The 15771-nt window shown below is 49.7% G+C and overlaps 1 protein-coding gene across 6 annotated transcripts in view; it reads left to right on the top strand.

The window, feature by feature from the left end:
• Positions 1–453: 453 nt before the first annotated feature.
• The window catches only part of DUSP22 (dual specificity phosphatase 22), a 46875-nt gene continuing 31557 nt past the window's right edge, over positions 454–15771 (top strand). For all 6 annotated transcript variants that reach the window (XR_010660052.1, XM_065912665.1, XM_065912670.1 and 3 more), the window contains exons 1-3: positions 454–923; positions 9324–9357; positions 14152–14234. Coding sequence is in view for 5 of the 6 variants with exons in the window: in XM_065912665.1 (XP_065768737.1) it covers positions 903–923; positions 9324–9357; positions 14152–14234 (138 nt within the window). In the remaining variant the exon portion in view is untranslated. The remainder of the gene's footprint in view (positions 924–9323; positions 9358–14151; positions 14235–15771) is intronic.

Here is a 15771-nt window from a genome sequence, read left to right as displayed (position 1 = left end):
TAGCCGTCCAAAGTCACGGTATGAGGTCTGAGATCCGGACATCTGCTCCGCTGGGGTCGGGAGGTGAGGTCATCCCAGAGATGAGTCACCGAGCCCACCTTTCGCCACCGGGTGAGCCTTCTCGGTCTTCGTGGGTGGGGCAGGGCCGTAGGAATCCCCCCACCCGGCCTAAATCCGGCGCACTCAGAAAACCCAGACAGGGGAGCTGCCAAGACCAAGGCTCTGATTAGCACCTGATTCACCCAGGCAGTCGAGGCAGGGCGGTGACTGCTGGTAACAGGCCCCCGGTCTCCCCGGGGAAAGGCCTGCGGGAGTTTTGGTGACCGTGATCCCAGGGGAGCCTCCGTGACACGCCCCACCGGGTAGGGGCGCGCCTGCGTGCCCACCGGCCCCGCCCAGACTCGGAACGCGCACGGCGCTGCGGCTGGGGCGCGCGTGCGCCCTGGCCCGGGCCTCCGAGGAGCCCCAGTTCCCTGGCCGGCCGCCGGGGAGCCGTAATTCCGGAGGCCACAAGACCCCGGGAGTCTTGTCCCTGTATCCGCCCCCCACCGCCCCCATTAGACAAATCACTTTGCCGTGGCCCAGCCTCCAAGGAGTCGTGTTCACAAGTCCGGGGGACCGGCGTGACAGGCGCCCAGCTCACTGGGGGGCGGTGGGGAGGCGGGGACGCCGCGAACCCCTTCCCACAGGGGCGCCGGCGCCTCTGCCTGGCGGCCGGGAAGTCCAGGGGCGGAGGGCAGGCAGGAGCGGAGCGGTTGGACCGGCCGGGCGGCCGCGGGCCCCGCCGTTGGTCCGCGGGAGCGCGATCCTCCCAGTCCGCCGGAGCGCGCTCCTCCCCGCCCGCCCCACATGCCCTGACTGCGCCTGCCGCCGCGCCCCGGGCGCCAGACCGCGCGGCCGCCATGGGGAATGGGATGAACAAGGTAACGTGCCCCCGCGCCTCCCTCTGCTCCCACCCCAAGCCTCCCTGCGCGGGGCTTTTGCGGCGAGGGGCGCCCTAGGCGCCTGGGCCCGGAGGGCGGGGGCCGCGTGCCTGCGCCGCGAGGCCGGGCCGTGCTTCCGGCCGGGCGGCGCTCGACCTGCGCGCCGGGCTGAGCTGGGAGGGCTGTGGTTTCTCCCTTCTCCCCCCGCCCCCGCTTCACCCCCAACTCAGCTCTTGAAGCATCACCGCCCACTTCATTACTAAACAGGAGGAGATAAGTGTCTCCTCTTCCGTGATGTCTTCTTCCCAGATTTTTTACCGTGTGCGAATAACTTTTTCTTATGGACAGAAAAGTTGACAGAGGCCTAAATCCTGGGGTGCTTGTAACTGCCCGGCTGTGGGTTACAGATTCGGAGCTGCGTTGTCGCGGTCGTGCGGCTGCTCCCCGCCTCTGCTCAGCCTGCCCTGCCGCCCTCCCTGCCCAGAGCCCTCCAGGCTGTGCCTTTTTTGCGGGGAAGGGGACCGGACTCCAGCTGCCTGGGGCAAACGCGGCGAAGGATTTTGTGAGCTGGTACTGCCTGGCTTAAAGAAAAGAATACAGAACTTTTTTTAAACAGCCCTCATCGAAACCAGTGTCTGTTCTCGGGTCTTTGGAGCCGTGCTGGACCAGAGGGTGGATCCTGTCCTCTTCTCCTCCCCGCGCACCCCGCGCACCCAGGGTCCGTGCAGGTTCAGCTGTTCTGCTGCGGGGTCCACGCCGACTCCCGGGCCCCGGGTCCCTGCAGTGTCCGCGGCCGAGGCGGGCAGTGAGGCAGGGAGTATCCCGTGTACCTGCCTCACTGCCCGCCTGCCACGTTCCCTGTGTCTTTGAGGCTCAATTTGTAAAAGGGTGAATGTGCGGTTTAGGCCCGCATACCAGAGGTTTTTGTTAACCAGGGTCGTATTCCTTGCGAGGGCTTTTTGGGGGGAAGGCGGGTGACAGTAATCAAATTTGGAAAGAGACTGTTTCTTTCTTGGGTAAATACTTGCATTATGTCTCCATTAGCACTAGAATCCATCGGCACCACGAACTTTTTTTTTTTTTTTTTTTTAAGAGAAGGCAGAACCTTGAAGGGTCTTCTGTGAGGCGGCGGGCTCTGTTTGCCTTCCCATTAGTTGTGATTATGCCTCAGGTTTATTTTGGTGTTTTTCCTAGTTTTCTCCACTTGAGGTGTTCACTCGCCACCTTTTTCAGCATTTAATTTGTAGTATTTTTCTATTAAAACTGAAAGAACATACTTAGGGATACAGATCATTGCCTAAGTGTTCAAAATTATTTTCAGATTTTTAGCCAAAGCTGTCATATTCATACATGATTTTTACCTTTCAACAAAAGCGGTATGTTTCTTATTAACGTTATTATCATAATCATCTTGTATTGTAAGTAGAACCAGTATCTCCAAGGTAGAGATGGGGAAACATGGGTAGAGATTTAGAGACACCATTAAATCAGTGAGTTTTTATTGCGTGCTTACTATTAGCCAGGTGCTAGTTGGGGGGGCCAAGGGAGGGTGCAGTGGTAAATGACAGAGACAGGTCTTTCATGAAACCTTCACTAGAGACCAGCAGTTGCCCCGTAGAAACATAATGTGAGCTATATGTGTAATTTAGAATTTTCCAGTAGCCACATTAAAAAAGTAAAAATAATTTTAATAATATATCTTATTTAACTGGAATATATTGTGAATATTGTCATTTCAACATTTAACTAATAGATAAAATCACTGTTTCGTATGTATATATTTTGTACTAAGTCTTCAAAGTCTGGTGTATAGTTGATAGTTAAATGACATCTCATTTGGGATTAGCCACATTTTAAGTACTCAGAGTCACTGTGGCTAATGGCTACTGTATTGCATAACAGCGTGTGTGTGTGTGTGTGTGTGTGTGTGTGTGTGTGTGTGTGTGTGTGTGTGTGTGTGTGATTTGAGAGAGAGAACAACACGGTCAGGAGGAGTTGGAGACCCCAGAGGACAGAGAGTCAGAAGTAGATGTGATGAGCGTGCAGGCTGAGGATCACGTGGAGTAAAGACATTTAAGCTGAGTTCTGAAGAACTGCTCAAAGTTGCAAGATTGTTTAGTGGCAAAGTAGATTGCTGGAAGCCAGAAATTAAAAACCTTAACTAGAACTTGTTCATGTATTATTGTGTGACTTGGAACCAGGCTTCATTTCTTCTGTAAGAAAAAGAATGATTGCTTTGCAGATCTAGTGGAAGGAGTATAAGGTGCTAGTCATAGAAATGCCTAAGAACATTTATAGATTAAAAACGCAGTGCCCTTGGAACTGAAAACTTAATTTGCAATGTGTGTGTGGGTCCTGAGGTGCCGTCTCACAAAAATTGGTCATCCTTGGCCAAAGAGAACTTATGAACCAAACAATGCAGATTCTGTTCTCACTGTTTTGAATACAGCAGTTTTTATTTCTGATCCATGTACCTGTGGAGGGTCTTCTTATCAACACATGCCAGTCTCCTATATGGCAGAATACTGTGCCCATGTCAGCTAGGTGTACATAGCATTCTGCACAGCTCTAGAGGGGAAGGAGAAGAGGTGTTTGCGTTCTGGGCAATTAAAGATGATGAGGAGACAGAAAAGAGTACAGCAGTTGTTGACTTTTTTTTGAGTCTCATATGATGTGCCTGCAGTTTATCACTGTAGCCCTAGGTCAGTCTGCCTTATCTGACTGTCTGTGCAGATTGGGAAATGGACACTCAGATTAAGTGGCATGACTAAGGTCCTAAAGCTAGGAGGTGGCGGAACTGGTTTTGAACCCAGCTGCCACTGATTTTGATGATAGTAGAAGTCTTTACTTTAAACTAGAACACCAGTTTATTCCAAGTGATTTCTAAAGACGCTGGAAAATAACCTGAAAAGAGCTCCCCAGAGTCCCAAATTAGTTGTAAAATAGGAAAAAGCCATCTCCTGTCTTCTTTCATGTTTGATACAGATAAAGAGGAGAGGGGAAGGTCAGGCAACTAAGACTGGCCAAGGTGTGTGCCAAGGTCTGTTTTGAACTTCACCATGTAGGGTAACTCATCGAACCCCCAGACCGCCATTCCATCCCTAGACAGCTCTGCCCCTTTCTTTCACAACAGTGCACTTCTCACAGCAGGGCAATGCACTCAGGGAAGGATCTGCCTCCCACTGCCAAGAGCAAGTCTCCCATGAAAGAGTAGGGTAGCATCACTTCTACCAGGTAGGCTGCTTTCAGGGAAAACAGGGCAGTGAGGAAGAAAGAGGTCCCTGAACAGGACTGATGAACTGAGCCAAACCTGGTCCTCACAAGCTGCCCCGGGACGGCAGTGCTCCAGCTCACTGTTAGGTCATTGGTTCTGGCTGGCAAGATAAAAACGTGCATATTTCTATAGTATGATGCTTAGCCAGAGAGATCTGATTGTTGTTTTTAATCAGTTATTATCATACTTAAGAATAATTAAATGAGAATGAGGACTTTTCCTTACAGGTCCTTCCCCAAAAGATGTTGTGGTCAGACCCTGGAGAGAGCTTGGACTCAACTAGGAATTCTCAAAGGTTCCACAGAAACACATTTGCTTGCAGCAACCTGTTGAGTTTTGACCTGATCCTACTTGAGGTACCTGTCAGACTGGCCTTGAGCAGCACAGCTAGGCAGTCGGTATGAAGAAAAGAGCCAGGCCACTGGGCCTCGAGTCCAGGCTCGGCCACGGACAGAGGAGCCTGGCGGGCTGTAGCCCATGGGGTCACAAAGAGTCAGACACAACTGAGCAACTTAGCATGCAGTTTGCTTTCTGTTTCTAGCCCTTGAAACTGTAATTTATTCTTCCGGTCTGGAAAATGGAGTTGAAAGTTTACTCACACAACTCTGTCCTCTCTTTACAATTAAAATATTTAAATGCATATAAAATGTGCAGCTTGCATGGTTTTGGGTGAGTTGCCTCCCTGATGTTGGTGAGGTCAGACCTCTCCCCTTGCCGGCGCTTGGCCCTGGGGTCTCTTCTGGGCGCTGATCTCCTTCAACTGCCCCCCACCACCTGCCAGCGCAGTTGGCACAGTGTTGCTGGCCTCGACCTTCCCAGAGCAGAAAGGGGCAAAGCGGATCTCTCAGGCCTCACCCACAGTGGTTTTCCATCTCTCTCTTCTTTGCCTGGCCCCTCCCACCCGGCTCATGTTGTTCATTCATTCATTGAAGAGACATTTACCTAAGTAGTGATCTGCTGATCATGCAGCAACCACTCAGGTTTAGAGAAACGCATTAACAGATATGATGCAGGCAGCATATAGGGGTGATAGTCATTTATCACAATTTTTAAGGTTTTAAAAAATATATATACAGTTGACTGTATTTGAAGATGGAGATGTTTCCCATGAAACCTAGCTGCTGGAGCTGGGGAGCCTGACTTGTGTCTCTGCATCATCACCTCGGCGGGTGTGGGGTGGAGGCTAAAGGCATCAAAACCTCCATCCCTGAAAGGACAGCTCTTGTTGAGGTATCAAATTTCCCAGAGCTATTTGGAGCCCTGGGAAGAGTTTAATCTGGAGTCCCACAGTCAACTTGGCACCTTGAAGGCAGGTTCAGGAACCCTTTGGGGGACAGATCCAGAGGTAGAGGGTTCTCTAAGAAGCTGTGTCAGTAGATCAGATGGGAGCTGGACAAAGGCCTGCACCATGGTTTCCAGAGGAGCAGACTGGTTGGGATTCCAGGGAGGCGTGGAAGCCAGTGCTGACTGAGGCGGGAGTGACACCCAGAGGTGGGCGGACTCTCCTGGTGGTCCCTGCAGCGCGGGGGGGCTGCCCTCCCAGGTGGGCAGGGCTTTGCTGCCCTGTGACTTGCTTGAAGATTTGTGAAGTTTTTTACATTTGTGCGTTTTTCTGGGTTGAAAGGCCTACATCAGGATGCCTAGATGTAAGCACGGAATCCAAATGCGTCTGCCTGCGGTGGAGCAGGGCAGGAGGCGGGAGGGCCGGAGAACCAGATTCAGGCCACTCTGCCCGGAGCAGATCCCAAGGCTGCTCTGGGGAGGGCGTTTCTGCAGCTGCCCCACGGCGCTGCTGCCACTCCCAGTGGGCTCTGCGGGCTCCGCCAGCCCGGGACCCCGCCTCCAGGCAGGGTGCTGGCGGGTGCTGTGCTGTCTCTGTTCCAGCCCGGAGCGGCTGTGGAGGCCTGCTGCTGCTGTAGCAGAGAGCTGGTGGGCTGGGGGCTGGTGCTGCCTACCAGGCTCCAAAGTGGGGGCTTCCAAGTCTTGGAAATCAGTAAACAGCTGTCAGTTGCAGGGTTTGTAACTCTCGAGCAGACCCATGAGATGAAGGGCCCCAAGCAGCAAGGGTCTCTTCCCTCTCTACAGAGAATACTGGAAGCAGAGCAGGCGATATTCCGAGGTGGAACTGATCAGGGACCCTGGGAAAACAGGGCTGTCTGGCTTGATGGAGACTGAAGCGAAGTGGGGCCTTCAGAGGCAGGAGGCCATGGTGAAAGTTTCAGTTTTGGCCTCCATTTTCTCTGGAAAAGGTTTGCCATCGAACATTTTGATCTAGAAGAGGACCCAACGAGAATGTGACTTTCAAAGATTAATTTGATGAAATAGATAAGTTCAGTGGCTACTTCTGCAGCCTATGAGGTTCCAGAATGGGGTCCTTGGCCCCACAGCCAAGGACCAAGGGCTGCGACGGGGCTGGGTGGTGGAGTACAGGGGGCTGAGCGTCGGGAGGACAGCTCCAAGGGGTTCGTTCAGGAGCCATAGAGTCGTGCCTTGAGGGTAGTAGAGCCCAGAGGTGAGCTATTCACACACCCCTGTTTCTTCTCTTTAAAGATAATATGAAGCACATTTGCTTTTGTTTAGTAGAGAAGATGGTAGAAGTACAAAGAAGAGAGGAAAAATGGGTCATAAAATCTTTTCCCCAAATAGCCCACTTGAATTTCTGAAGAAACTAAATGGAAGTAATGTGTGTGCACTATATGGAAACATGTTCTTCTTGACCTCCAGACCCCAGCGCCCCGTCAGGGTGAGCACCAAGAAGGGCACTCCTTCATGCTCATTTTGATGTTTCTGAGATACAGTAAATACAAATACTTCCTTCTAACAGCCCCACACACCTAGCGTCTCAGTGGCATTTGACCTGGAGCCCTGGACACCCGCAGGGCTGCCCGTCTCTGCACCCTCCGTGTCACCTCCTCCACACCCGCTCCCAGGAGAGACCCACCTCTCGCAGGGCTGGCCATCTCCACCGTTTCCCGGCCCACTCATCTGGGACATCAGGGCCCCCCAGAGGCCCTTGGGGGCCCCAGAGTGGTCACGGTGCCTCCTCCTCTCTGGGCGAGGGGCTCAGCAAGGGAAGCGGGCATTGGCAGGGCCGTGTCTCTTGGTCACACTGCATCCCCAGTGCCCAGAGGATGCCCATGTGTGACCGGAGCTCAGTAAACCGTCCATCCACTGGAGCCCTTCTGCTACTCTGGGGAGGCAGACCCGCTCTGTGACCATGGTGCAGTCTGTCATAACTGTCAGCTGTGTGAATTGGGAGACTTTCGTGGTCAGTGTTATGAAAGAAAAATAATTTCAACACATTAAAAATGACAATGAAGATTTTATTCAAGACATTACAAGTGAGAGATGGGGTTCCACTCCCAGGACAACGGGGACAGGTGAGTGGATGGAAAATCACTGACAGAACTTGGTTAGATGCCAAGGGTGGAGGAAGAGGAGCTTGGCTGATACTAAGAGCGGGTGGATGCTTGACAACTGGCTTACCAGGATTCTTTAAGTGTGGCCAGTGTCCAGGCCTCCAGAGGAGACTCAGAGGAGCCTGAGCCACACTCGGTCAGGGAGGCTGTCTTTGTCGCCATCAGGGAAAAGAACTGCGCTGGTTTTGCCCTCAAATGTCTCAGGACAGACTCTGGGGGGCTGGAGACGGTAATGACAAAGCCCTGCACAGGCAAGAGCTGCCAGGGAATGCAGTTTGAGCCATCTCCTGGATGAGCTTGCGTTGTTCTTCCATTTTAGAACAGGAATCGTGAACTATCTGTTCTATTCCACCCTTGCTCCCAGGAGAATTCCACAGACTGTTTCAGGAGAGACCTGTTGAGTGTTTGATCTCCTTGGCAATGGATGCCAGGGTTTCCTCTGAGATACAGTTTTGTATTTCCTGGCTCCAGGGCGAACCCTACCTGCCTCAGTCTGTGGCTTCAGGCGGCAGCAGATCCAGGCCCTCAGTCCCCCAGGGTACTTTCCAAGCCAGTTCTGGCCCTCAGGGCCCGGGGCCCACGTCCCTTCTGGGCTTTGCCTCTTGCTCTAGAGTGATGAGTAACAGGGTCTCTTTCCACGCTCATGAGTGTCCCATCTTGGTCAGTTAGGCCCATGGTTCCCAGCACAGATGCTCAGCCTGTGTCCTAGGAGGTCCCTGCAGTCACTTTTTAGCAGGCAGCTGGTTGTCAGGAAGATGCTCAAAAGAATCCACACGCCTGAAGGACATTACTGCCCTTGCTTTCGGCTTTCTTACCAGGAGTGGAGAGAAGAGGGAGTGCGAAGCAGACGGGCCGAGAGGAGTGTTTGGTGGCGGCTGGTGGGGGTGTCGCCAGGGCACGGGGCTTGCGGTGAGGTGTCACCCTGGCCAGCGTGCTGTGTGCTCTTGGAAACCACATCGGCGGTGTGGCTTCCCGGGAGGTGTCCGCGTTTGGGTATCAGAGTTTCCATACAGAGTACTGCAGGGCAGAGGTTGGCCTCGTATTCTGCTAAGCGGGGGGTACCTGTGACCTGAAGTCAGTCACCCAATCTCATCTCAGATCTGCTGAATCTCTTTGTGGGGCCTGGGGCTTTCCAGAAATCTGATTCTGGCTTGAGAACCTTAGAAGTAAGGAGTTTTGGAGTAAATGTGTATTCTTCTTAACTTACATGTTTAAACAGTTCATTCACTCATTTAGCAACTCTACTGAATGGTCTTCATGGGCCAATCCCTGGGCTAGGCGCTGGGTCTGCAGCCCAGCAGTGGGGACTGCCCTCCACCTGGTGATGCATCATGTGAGGGGAGCACAGAGGATGGGGGCACTGAGCAGGAGCCCCCCAGACATGAGGGTAGGGCTCAGGGCAGGCCTCCCCAGGTTGTGAGTTGGAGCTGAGGCCCAAAGGATAGGGAGCAGGAGGGGAGGGACAGCAGGTGCTGGAACCCGGAGAGGAGGGACTGGGGGGCAGGAGGCAGGACGGGAGGAGGGGCTGTGGAGACTCTGGTTTGGGGCTGGACTCAGAATGCGGTGAGCACTGTGAGGCCTGGAGACAAGGAGACCTTTTGGTCTGTCTGGGAAGGTGCCGGGAGGCGGGTGTGGCGGGCACAGGCCTCTGTGTCGAATGCCATCAGACAAACCTGTAACACTCCTGTCTGGTCTGTCTCCCCATAGATCCTGCCTGGCCTGTATATTGGCAACTTCAAAGGTGAGTTCTCTTTTTTCATTATTGTGGTAGAATATGCAAACTATTAAATACGCCATTTTAACCTTTGTTCAGTGGCAATTCAGCGGCATTAAGTACATTCTTGCTATTGTGCAGCCATCACCACCACCCATCCCCAGAATGCTTTCATTTCCAGCTGACTCTCTATTCCCACTAGACACTGCTTCCTGTCCTGCATCCCAGCCCTTGTAAACCACCCTCCTGCTTTTTGCCTCTGAGTCTGACTGCTCCAGGGACCTCGTGTGAGCAGGCTCATGTGGCGTTAGTCCTTTTGGGACTGGCTCATTTCACGGAGCTTGATGCCTTTCTTTCGTTGTTGTAGCTTGTGTCATAATTTCCTTCCTTTTAAAGACTGAAGAATATTGTGTGGATGAGTCACATTGTGTTTACCCTTCATCTGTGCGTGGACACGGGTGTCTTTTGCCAGTGGTGAGCTTGCTTTTTTAAAGCTTAGCTTTAGGCTCTCATACGTGGAGTCGATGTGTGGACCCAGTTTCTGCAGTCTGGTCAGGACACGACCACCACCAGTAGCCTTATCCTTGTGCCCCGACGCCTTGGCCAATGGCTCGAAGAGTGGTGTAGAGCCCTGCAGGGTCCAGCTTGACCTCTGACCTTCATTTAACTGTACACACATGTTGGAGTTTTATTGTCAAAAGAGGATGGCTAAAAGGCACATTTAGCAATCATATGACTTGTTTATCATCTTTATCACTTTTATTTTCTAGTTAGTAATAAATTTTCAGAGACCTATTTTTTTAGTCACCTGGGGAAAATAAGTGGCAGTTTCATCTCTAGCCAATTATTCTTATCACACATTTCTCTGCAATTTGTTTGATATTTACTGATATGCTATTAGCTATTGACTTTTCATTTTTAGCTTATTTGTCTCAAAATGCTCTGTAGTTGCAAAGGTGAGTAGAAAGCCACAGAGCAAAGTGCGCGGGGAGGGGAGGGGGAGGGTGTGGCCCCAGCCCGTGCGTGGGGGGGGGCGGGTGTGCTCTCGTGGACTGGCCTGATGGGCAGAAACGAGCTTGTCATGCTGGTGGAGAGTCCCTGCTCACCACGCCTCCCTTCCTGGACACACACGCTAGAACACACTCCTGTCTGTTTTCTGGTTGTGTAAATCTGCGAGTTCAGGTTCACGTTGACTCTTTAAAACAATCTCTCACTTCTCTGCGCTGAAGTTCACGTCCTCTTCCCCCCACCCCTGGGCTCGGAGGGCAGCTAATTGGCCTTAAAGAGAATAATGAGCACGCTGGACTGACAGCCGCATATCGCTACTAGAAGGTGTTAAAAATAGTCCTGGAGTTCCTGAATTAGTAAGCTCTTGTTCTGAGAAAGCAGCGAGTGCTTTGTGGCAGGCAGGCGAGTTGGGCTGGAATGCATGAACATCTTTATGGTTATTTAATGAGTTATTATTCATGGTTTCGTGGGGAGAGGGGAATGTCTTTGAGTTTGGAAACAATATGGAATTTAGGATAAGTTCTTGGATGTAGAATTGCTGAGTGAATAGTTTCACAAATCAAAAAACTGTAATAAAAACCAACCAAATTCAGTACTTCTGCCAACAGTTCCAGCACACTTGGAGATGGCAGACCTTGGTTTGAGCAGCGGAGGACTAAGTTCTCCTAAGACACCCTGCTCAGGGATGGCGTGTGCACGTGCTTGTGAGTGAGCTGACGACCCCAAGGCCGGCTCCAGCTGCGTGCCTGCTCCTGCCATAGTGCCAGTAGCTGTAGACAGCCATCCACCACTCACTTGTCGTCCTGGAGAATAAATGCCGTCATCAACAGTGCACTCACACGTGTGGGCAGAGCACATTCTCGTGGGAAGAGTGATCCCAAGGTGTGTGTGTGCGGGTGGCGCTGCCGCAGAATAGAAAGGCTTGGACTGGACTGGGAATGTGGGGAGCAGAGGGAGCAGAGGCGTCGCCAGAAGTCACTTCTGTGCTCTTAAGGGCCCAGCAGTCGGTTTTTGTGATTTGTGGTACCAAGTGTGGTTATATTCAAAACAAAGTAATTTTGACTTCAAACCGCCTTTTTTCTTGTTGTTTACCTTAATCTGTGTTACAAATGTATATTAATGGGGTGATGAAAATATTCTAAATTTAGGTTGTGGTGATGGTTGGACAATTCTGAATGTACTTAAAACCATTGAATTGTGTACTTTAAAAGGGTGAATTATCTCAGTAACACATTTTTTTCCACTTTATTTTTTTAATTGAAGGATAATTGCTTTACGGAATTTTGTTGTTTTTGGTCATACATCAACAAGAGTCTGTCCCTGATTCTTGGTACCCCCTCCCTCCTGAACCTCCCCTCCATCTTCCCCCTCATCCCACCCCTCTAGGTTGTCACAGAGCCCCCCTTCGGGTTTCCTGAGTCACACAACAGATTCCCATTGGCTGTCTGTTTTACATAAGGTGACGTAAGTTTCCACCTTACTCTCTCCATACCTCTCTCCCTCTCCACCACCCGCCCCCCCGTGTCTTTAGGTCTGTTCTCTATGTTTATCCACTGCTGTTCTATCTCAGTAATGCTGTTTTTTAAAAAAAAGAAAAACATATATTTAAACAATTTATTTAATTTAAACAGTATACTTAAACAATTTTTATGGACATGAGTTTGAGCAAACTCAGGGAGATGGTGATGGACAGAGAAGCCTGGTGTGCTGTAGTTCATTGGGTCACAAAGAGTCGGACCCGACTTAGCAACTGAACAACAACAGCAAAACAATTACTGCTTTTCCAACTGCATTCCTGGGTGGAGTCAGAATCTGGAAGATCCTGGCCCACAGTGTCTCCTCCAACTGTGCAGACCCTCCCCACACCCCTCCCAGCCCAGTGGCTCTGAACGCCTCTCCTGCTGGCTCCTCACCTCCCTCGTCTGGGAGCCTAATGCTCCAGCTTGACCGTTTCACTACTTGTCTAAACTATACAGCCTGGTGGGGATTGCAAAATCACATTTGCGTTAAAACGTGGGGGATGCCTGTCTGTGGACCCTAGTAAGTCCAGTTCCTACCAAGTTCAAAGCTCACCTAGATCACAACTTGGGGTACTTGGGGGCTGGGTGACTGGATGAGTCCCCATGTAATGGATTGAGAGGCTGTTTGAGGTGATTGGAGCAATTAAGAGAGTCAAAATAAAGCCAACGTTTTTATATTACTTTTAACGATTATTTTCCTGACTTTAAAAGTGGTATATGCTTATTGCAGAATGTTTTAGAACGGTGCTTCTTTGTTTCTACTTTTATTCACTAAAGCTTATTTGGAATGTGGCCCTGCCATAGACCTTGAACTAAGTTGAAGCCCAGGAATCTGCCTTTTAAAAAAAATCCGGGTAGTTCTTAGGCATGTTGAACTTTTACAGCCATCTGTATTGAATACACACACACGCATACACACACACATAAACGATAAAGAAAAAACTTAACATATAATTCTGTCTCTTCACGATGATCACTGTCTACGCTGATTCCTTATAGCAGTTGTCCCCACTGTGTTTGTTGTCTTTATGTGTTTTTACAAGTTGAGTTCATAGCGTATTTATAGTTTGGTGCCTGCTCCCCCTTTCCCCTGTTTAATGCTGTATCCCAAGCATTTTCTCATGGCGTTAATATTCTCCAGAAACAGAATGACCAGACATTCGGTTTTCAATCATCTTACCCTGTATCTCTTTAGAAAACTTGTCGCAGGGGAACGGACCTCCTTTTTTTCTGCTGCACCCTGTTCTGTAGATTAGCAGAAGTTCCAGCTTGAGGGGATTCAGGTAACTTTCTTCTCTAGGTGGGTTCATAGGAAGGGAATATAATTTGGTATCTCCTTAGTTTCATATGCAGATAATTTGATAGCCACGTGGCTTATGAACTACTTTGTTTGGACTTTCCAGAAAGTATCTGTTTTTCGTTTGGCGTAAGTGGATGCCGTCGTTGTAAGCCGCATCATGCCTGCATCTGGTCCCATTCCTGCTGTCGGTTAGTCTCTGGCAGGTTCCTGCATCTTAGACAGAAGATTGTTTTGTATTTAATTTTAACTTAGATTACTAATCATTAAGAGGTAATTAAAAATATTTGAACTATCGTTCTTTTTCCACGTTTCATGTGAAAATCTAACCTGAGGGTCTGCAACTTAACAAGCATCAGCTACAACATGACTTAGTGGTTCATTTCCTTTAAACAGCAATAATCATCATTATAATATTTATCAAACTACATACTTTTCAAGTTTTATATGACCATTTTGTACCAAGAGACGTGTCAGTCAGAAATAAACTGAGCTATCTGCAGAATACCTAAAAGCAATAACTCTAGATTCCCTTTGTTGTTCAGTTGCTAAGTTGTATCCAGCTTTTGCAACCCCATGGACTACAGCATGCCAGACTTCCCTGTCCTTCACTATCTCCAGGAATTTGCTCGAACTTATGTCCATTGAGACAGTGATGCCATCCAGCCATCTCTGTTGTCCCCTTCCCCTCCTGCCCTCAATCTTTCCCAGTATCAGGGTCTTTTCCATTGAGTTGGCTCTTCGTCTTAGGTGGCCAAAGTATTGGAGCTTCAGCTTCAGCATCAGTCCTTCCAATGAATATTCAGGGTTGGTTTCCTTTAGGATTGATTGAGTTTCTCTCCTTGCAGTCCAAGGGACTCTCAAGAGTCTTCTCAAGCACCACAGTTCAGTTATGAATTTTTAAGAAAGAAATATGCAAGTAATTTTGTGCTTTTTCCTTAAGGAGTAATTCACTTGCAAAAAATACTAAAATGTCCCCCTTTTCTTCTGTGACAGATGCCAGAGATGCAGAGCAATTGAGCAAGAACAAGGTGACGCACATTCTGTCTGTGCACGACAGCGCCAGGCCGATGCTGGAGGTGAGGGTGCTGCCCTGTGCGCCCGTCTGTGCTGTGCTCCTGGGCGGCGGGGGGGCGGGGGCGGCAGGCAGCGTGTGTTTTGCAGCAGCTCCTATCCTATCCTGGCTGCGCGGAGCCTGTGCTGGGCCATGCCTGTGCCTGGCCCTCTGGCCGGGCTGGGCCGGCAGGGGGGCCCTTGTTCTCCCCATCCTCTTGTTGTGTCACTACCTTGACTTTCTTGGCTGAATGCCGAAGGACAAACACTTCTGTTTCCCTTTAGATTTTAAGGACATTTAAAACCCATTTGTATTCCTTTCAAAATTACCTCCTGTTTTAGAATCCCAAAGAATTCAGGCTGCTCCTTTCCTGACTTTTTTCTATTTGAGCTCAATTATCTATCATTTGCATTTCAGGAGACAAGGCCTCTGAGGATAAATTGTCCCTAGAGATTTTCTAGTGCTTCTCTCTGCAGACAGTCAGTGAAGAAGCTGTTGTTCTGTTTCAGGTTTTAAAGTAAATAGGATGTGTCTGCCTGTACACTGATCCCAAAAACATCTTCAGTTTTACCCTAGTGGATGGTTTGAGCTGTTGGCTGGGAGCACAGTCTCTCTCTGTTTATTAGCCTTGACAGAGCCCAAGCTACCTCTTTTCAGAAAATAGTGTGAATATGGTTGTGAAATGCGTGTGTGTGTTTCTATTTCAGGGTGGGGTATTGGAAAGGGAGGTGTGCCTCATTCTGAAAGAATCCTCATTCAAGCAGTTTTCACTTAAATTCATATCACACAAGAGTAGGTAATATATTCTTATTTCAAAGCTATCAGTTTTACTTGGCCATTAGAGCTGCTGGATTTCAGTCAGTGTCCAAAAAGATGAGAACTTAAAATAATAAGCAATTCAACTGACATCACCATAAGAGGACCACAGGAGGTGAACAGACTTGAACTCCTTTCTCCAGATCTGAGCTCACAATTCCCTCTGTTTTATCTCATGGTTTTTGTTAAGGTGCGATCATTTGTGCTGCAGTATGGTTTTATTGGAAACAACAACAAAGCATCATTTTTTTGGAGGCTGATATCTCCTTTGAAAATAGTTACTCCATTTTCCATGTATCAACAATAGTTTGTTAAAACACATGGCCAAGCTATGGCCTAGGTGACAAGTTAAGTGTAAGCTGGTCATGATTGACTTCCTCTTCAATCACAAGATGAGACTTGAGGTTTCCTTCATTTTAATAAACTGCATCGGTGTCCTGCCCACCCTCACCCTCCAGGCTGCCTCACGTCATTGTACCCCGCTGCCCACAGCACACCGTCACGTAGGAAGGCAGCCGGGAGTCTGTGCCACCGCCACTTCTGCCCAGAGAGCTGGCCTTCAAGCCTAGGAGGAAAGAGCCCCACCCTCGCCTCTCCCACCTCCCCACTTTACACGCAAGGGCTGGAGGGCTGGCAAGTTGAGCGATTGCAACCTGGTGTAAACAGAACACTGTTGATGTAAAAGTCTCAGTGCTCTGGGCAAACTGTGATCCCTCACCAGCTGTGACTGCGTATCCTCGTTATTC

The sequence above is a fragment of the Muntiacus reevesi genome, chromosome 20, assembly GCF_963930625.1.
Source record: "Muntiacus reevesi chromosome 20, mMunRee1.1, whole genome shotgun sequence".
NCBI lineage: Eukaryota > Metazoa > Chordata > Mammalia > Artiodactyla > Cervidae > Muntiacus > Muntiacus reevesi.
This window is presented reverse-complemented; position numbering and strand designations above follow the sequence as displayed.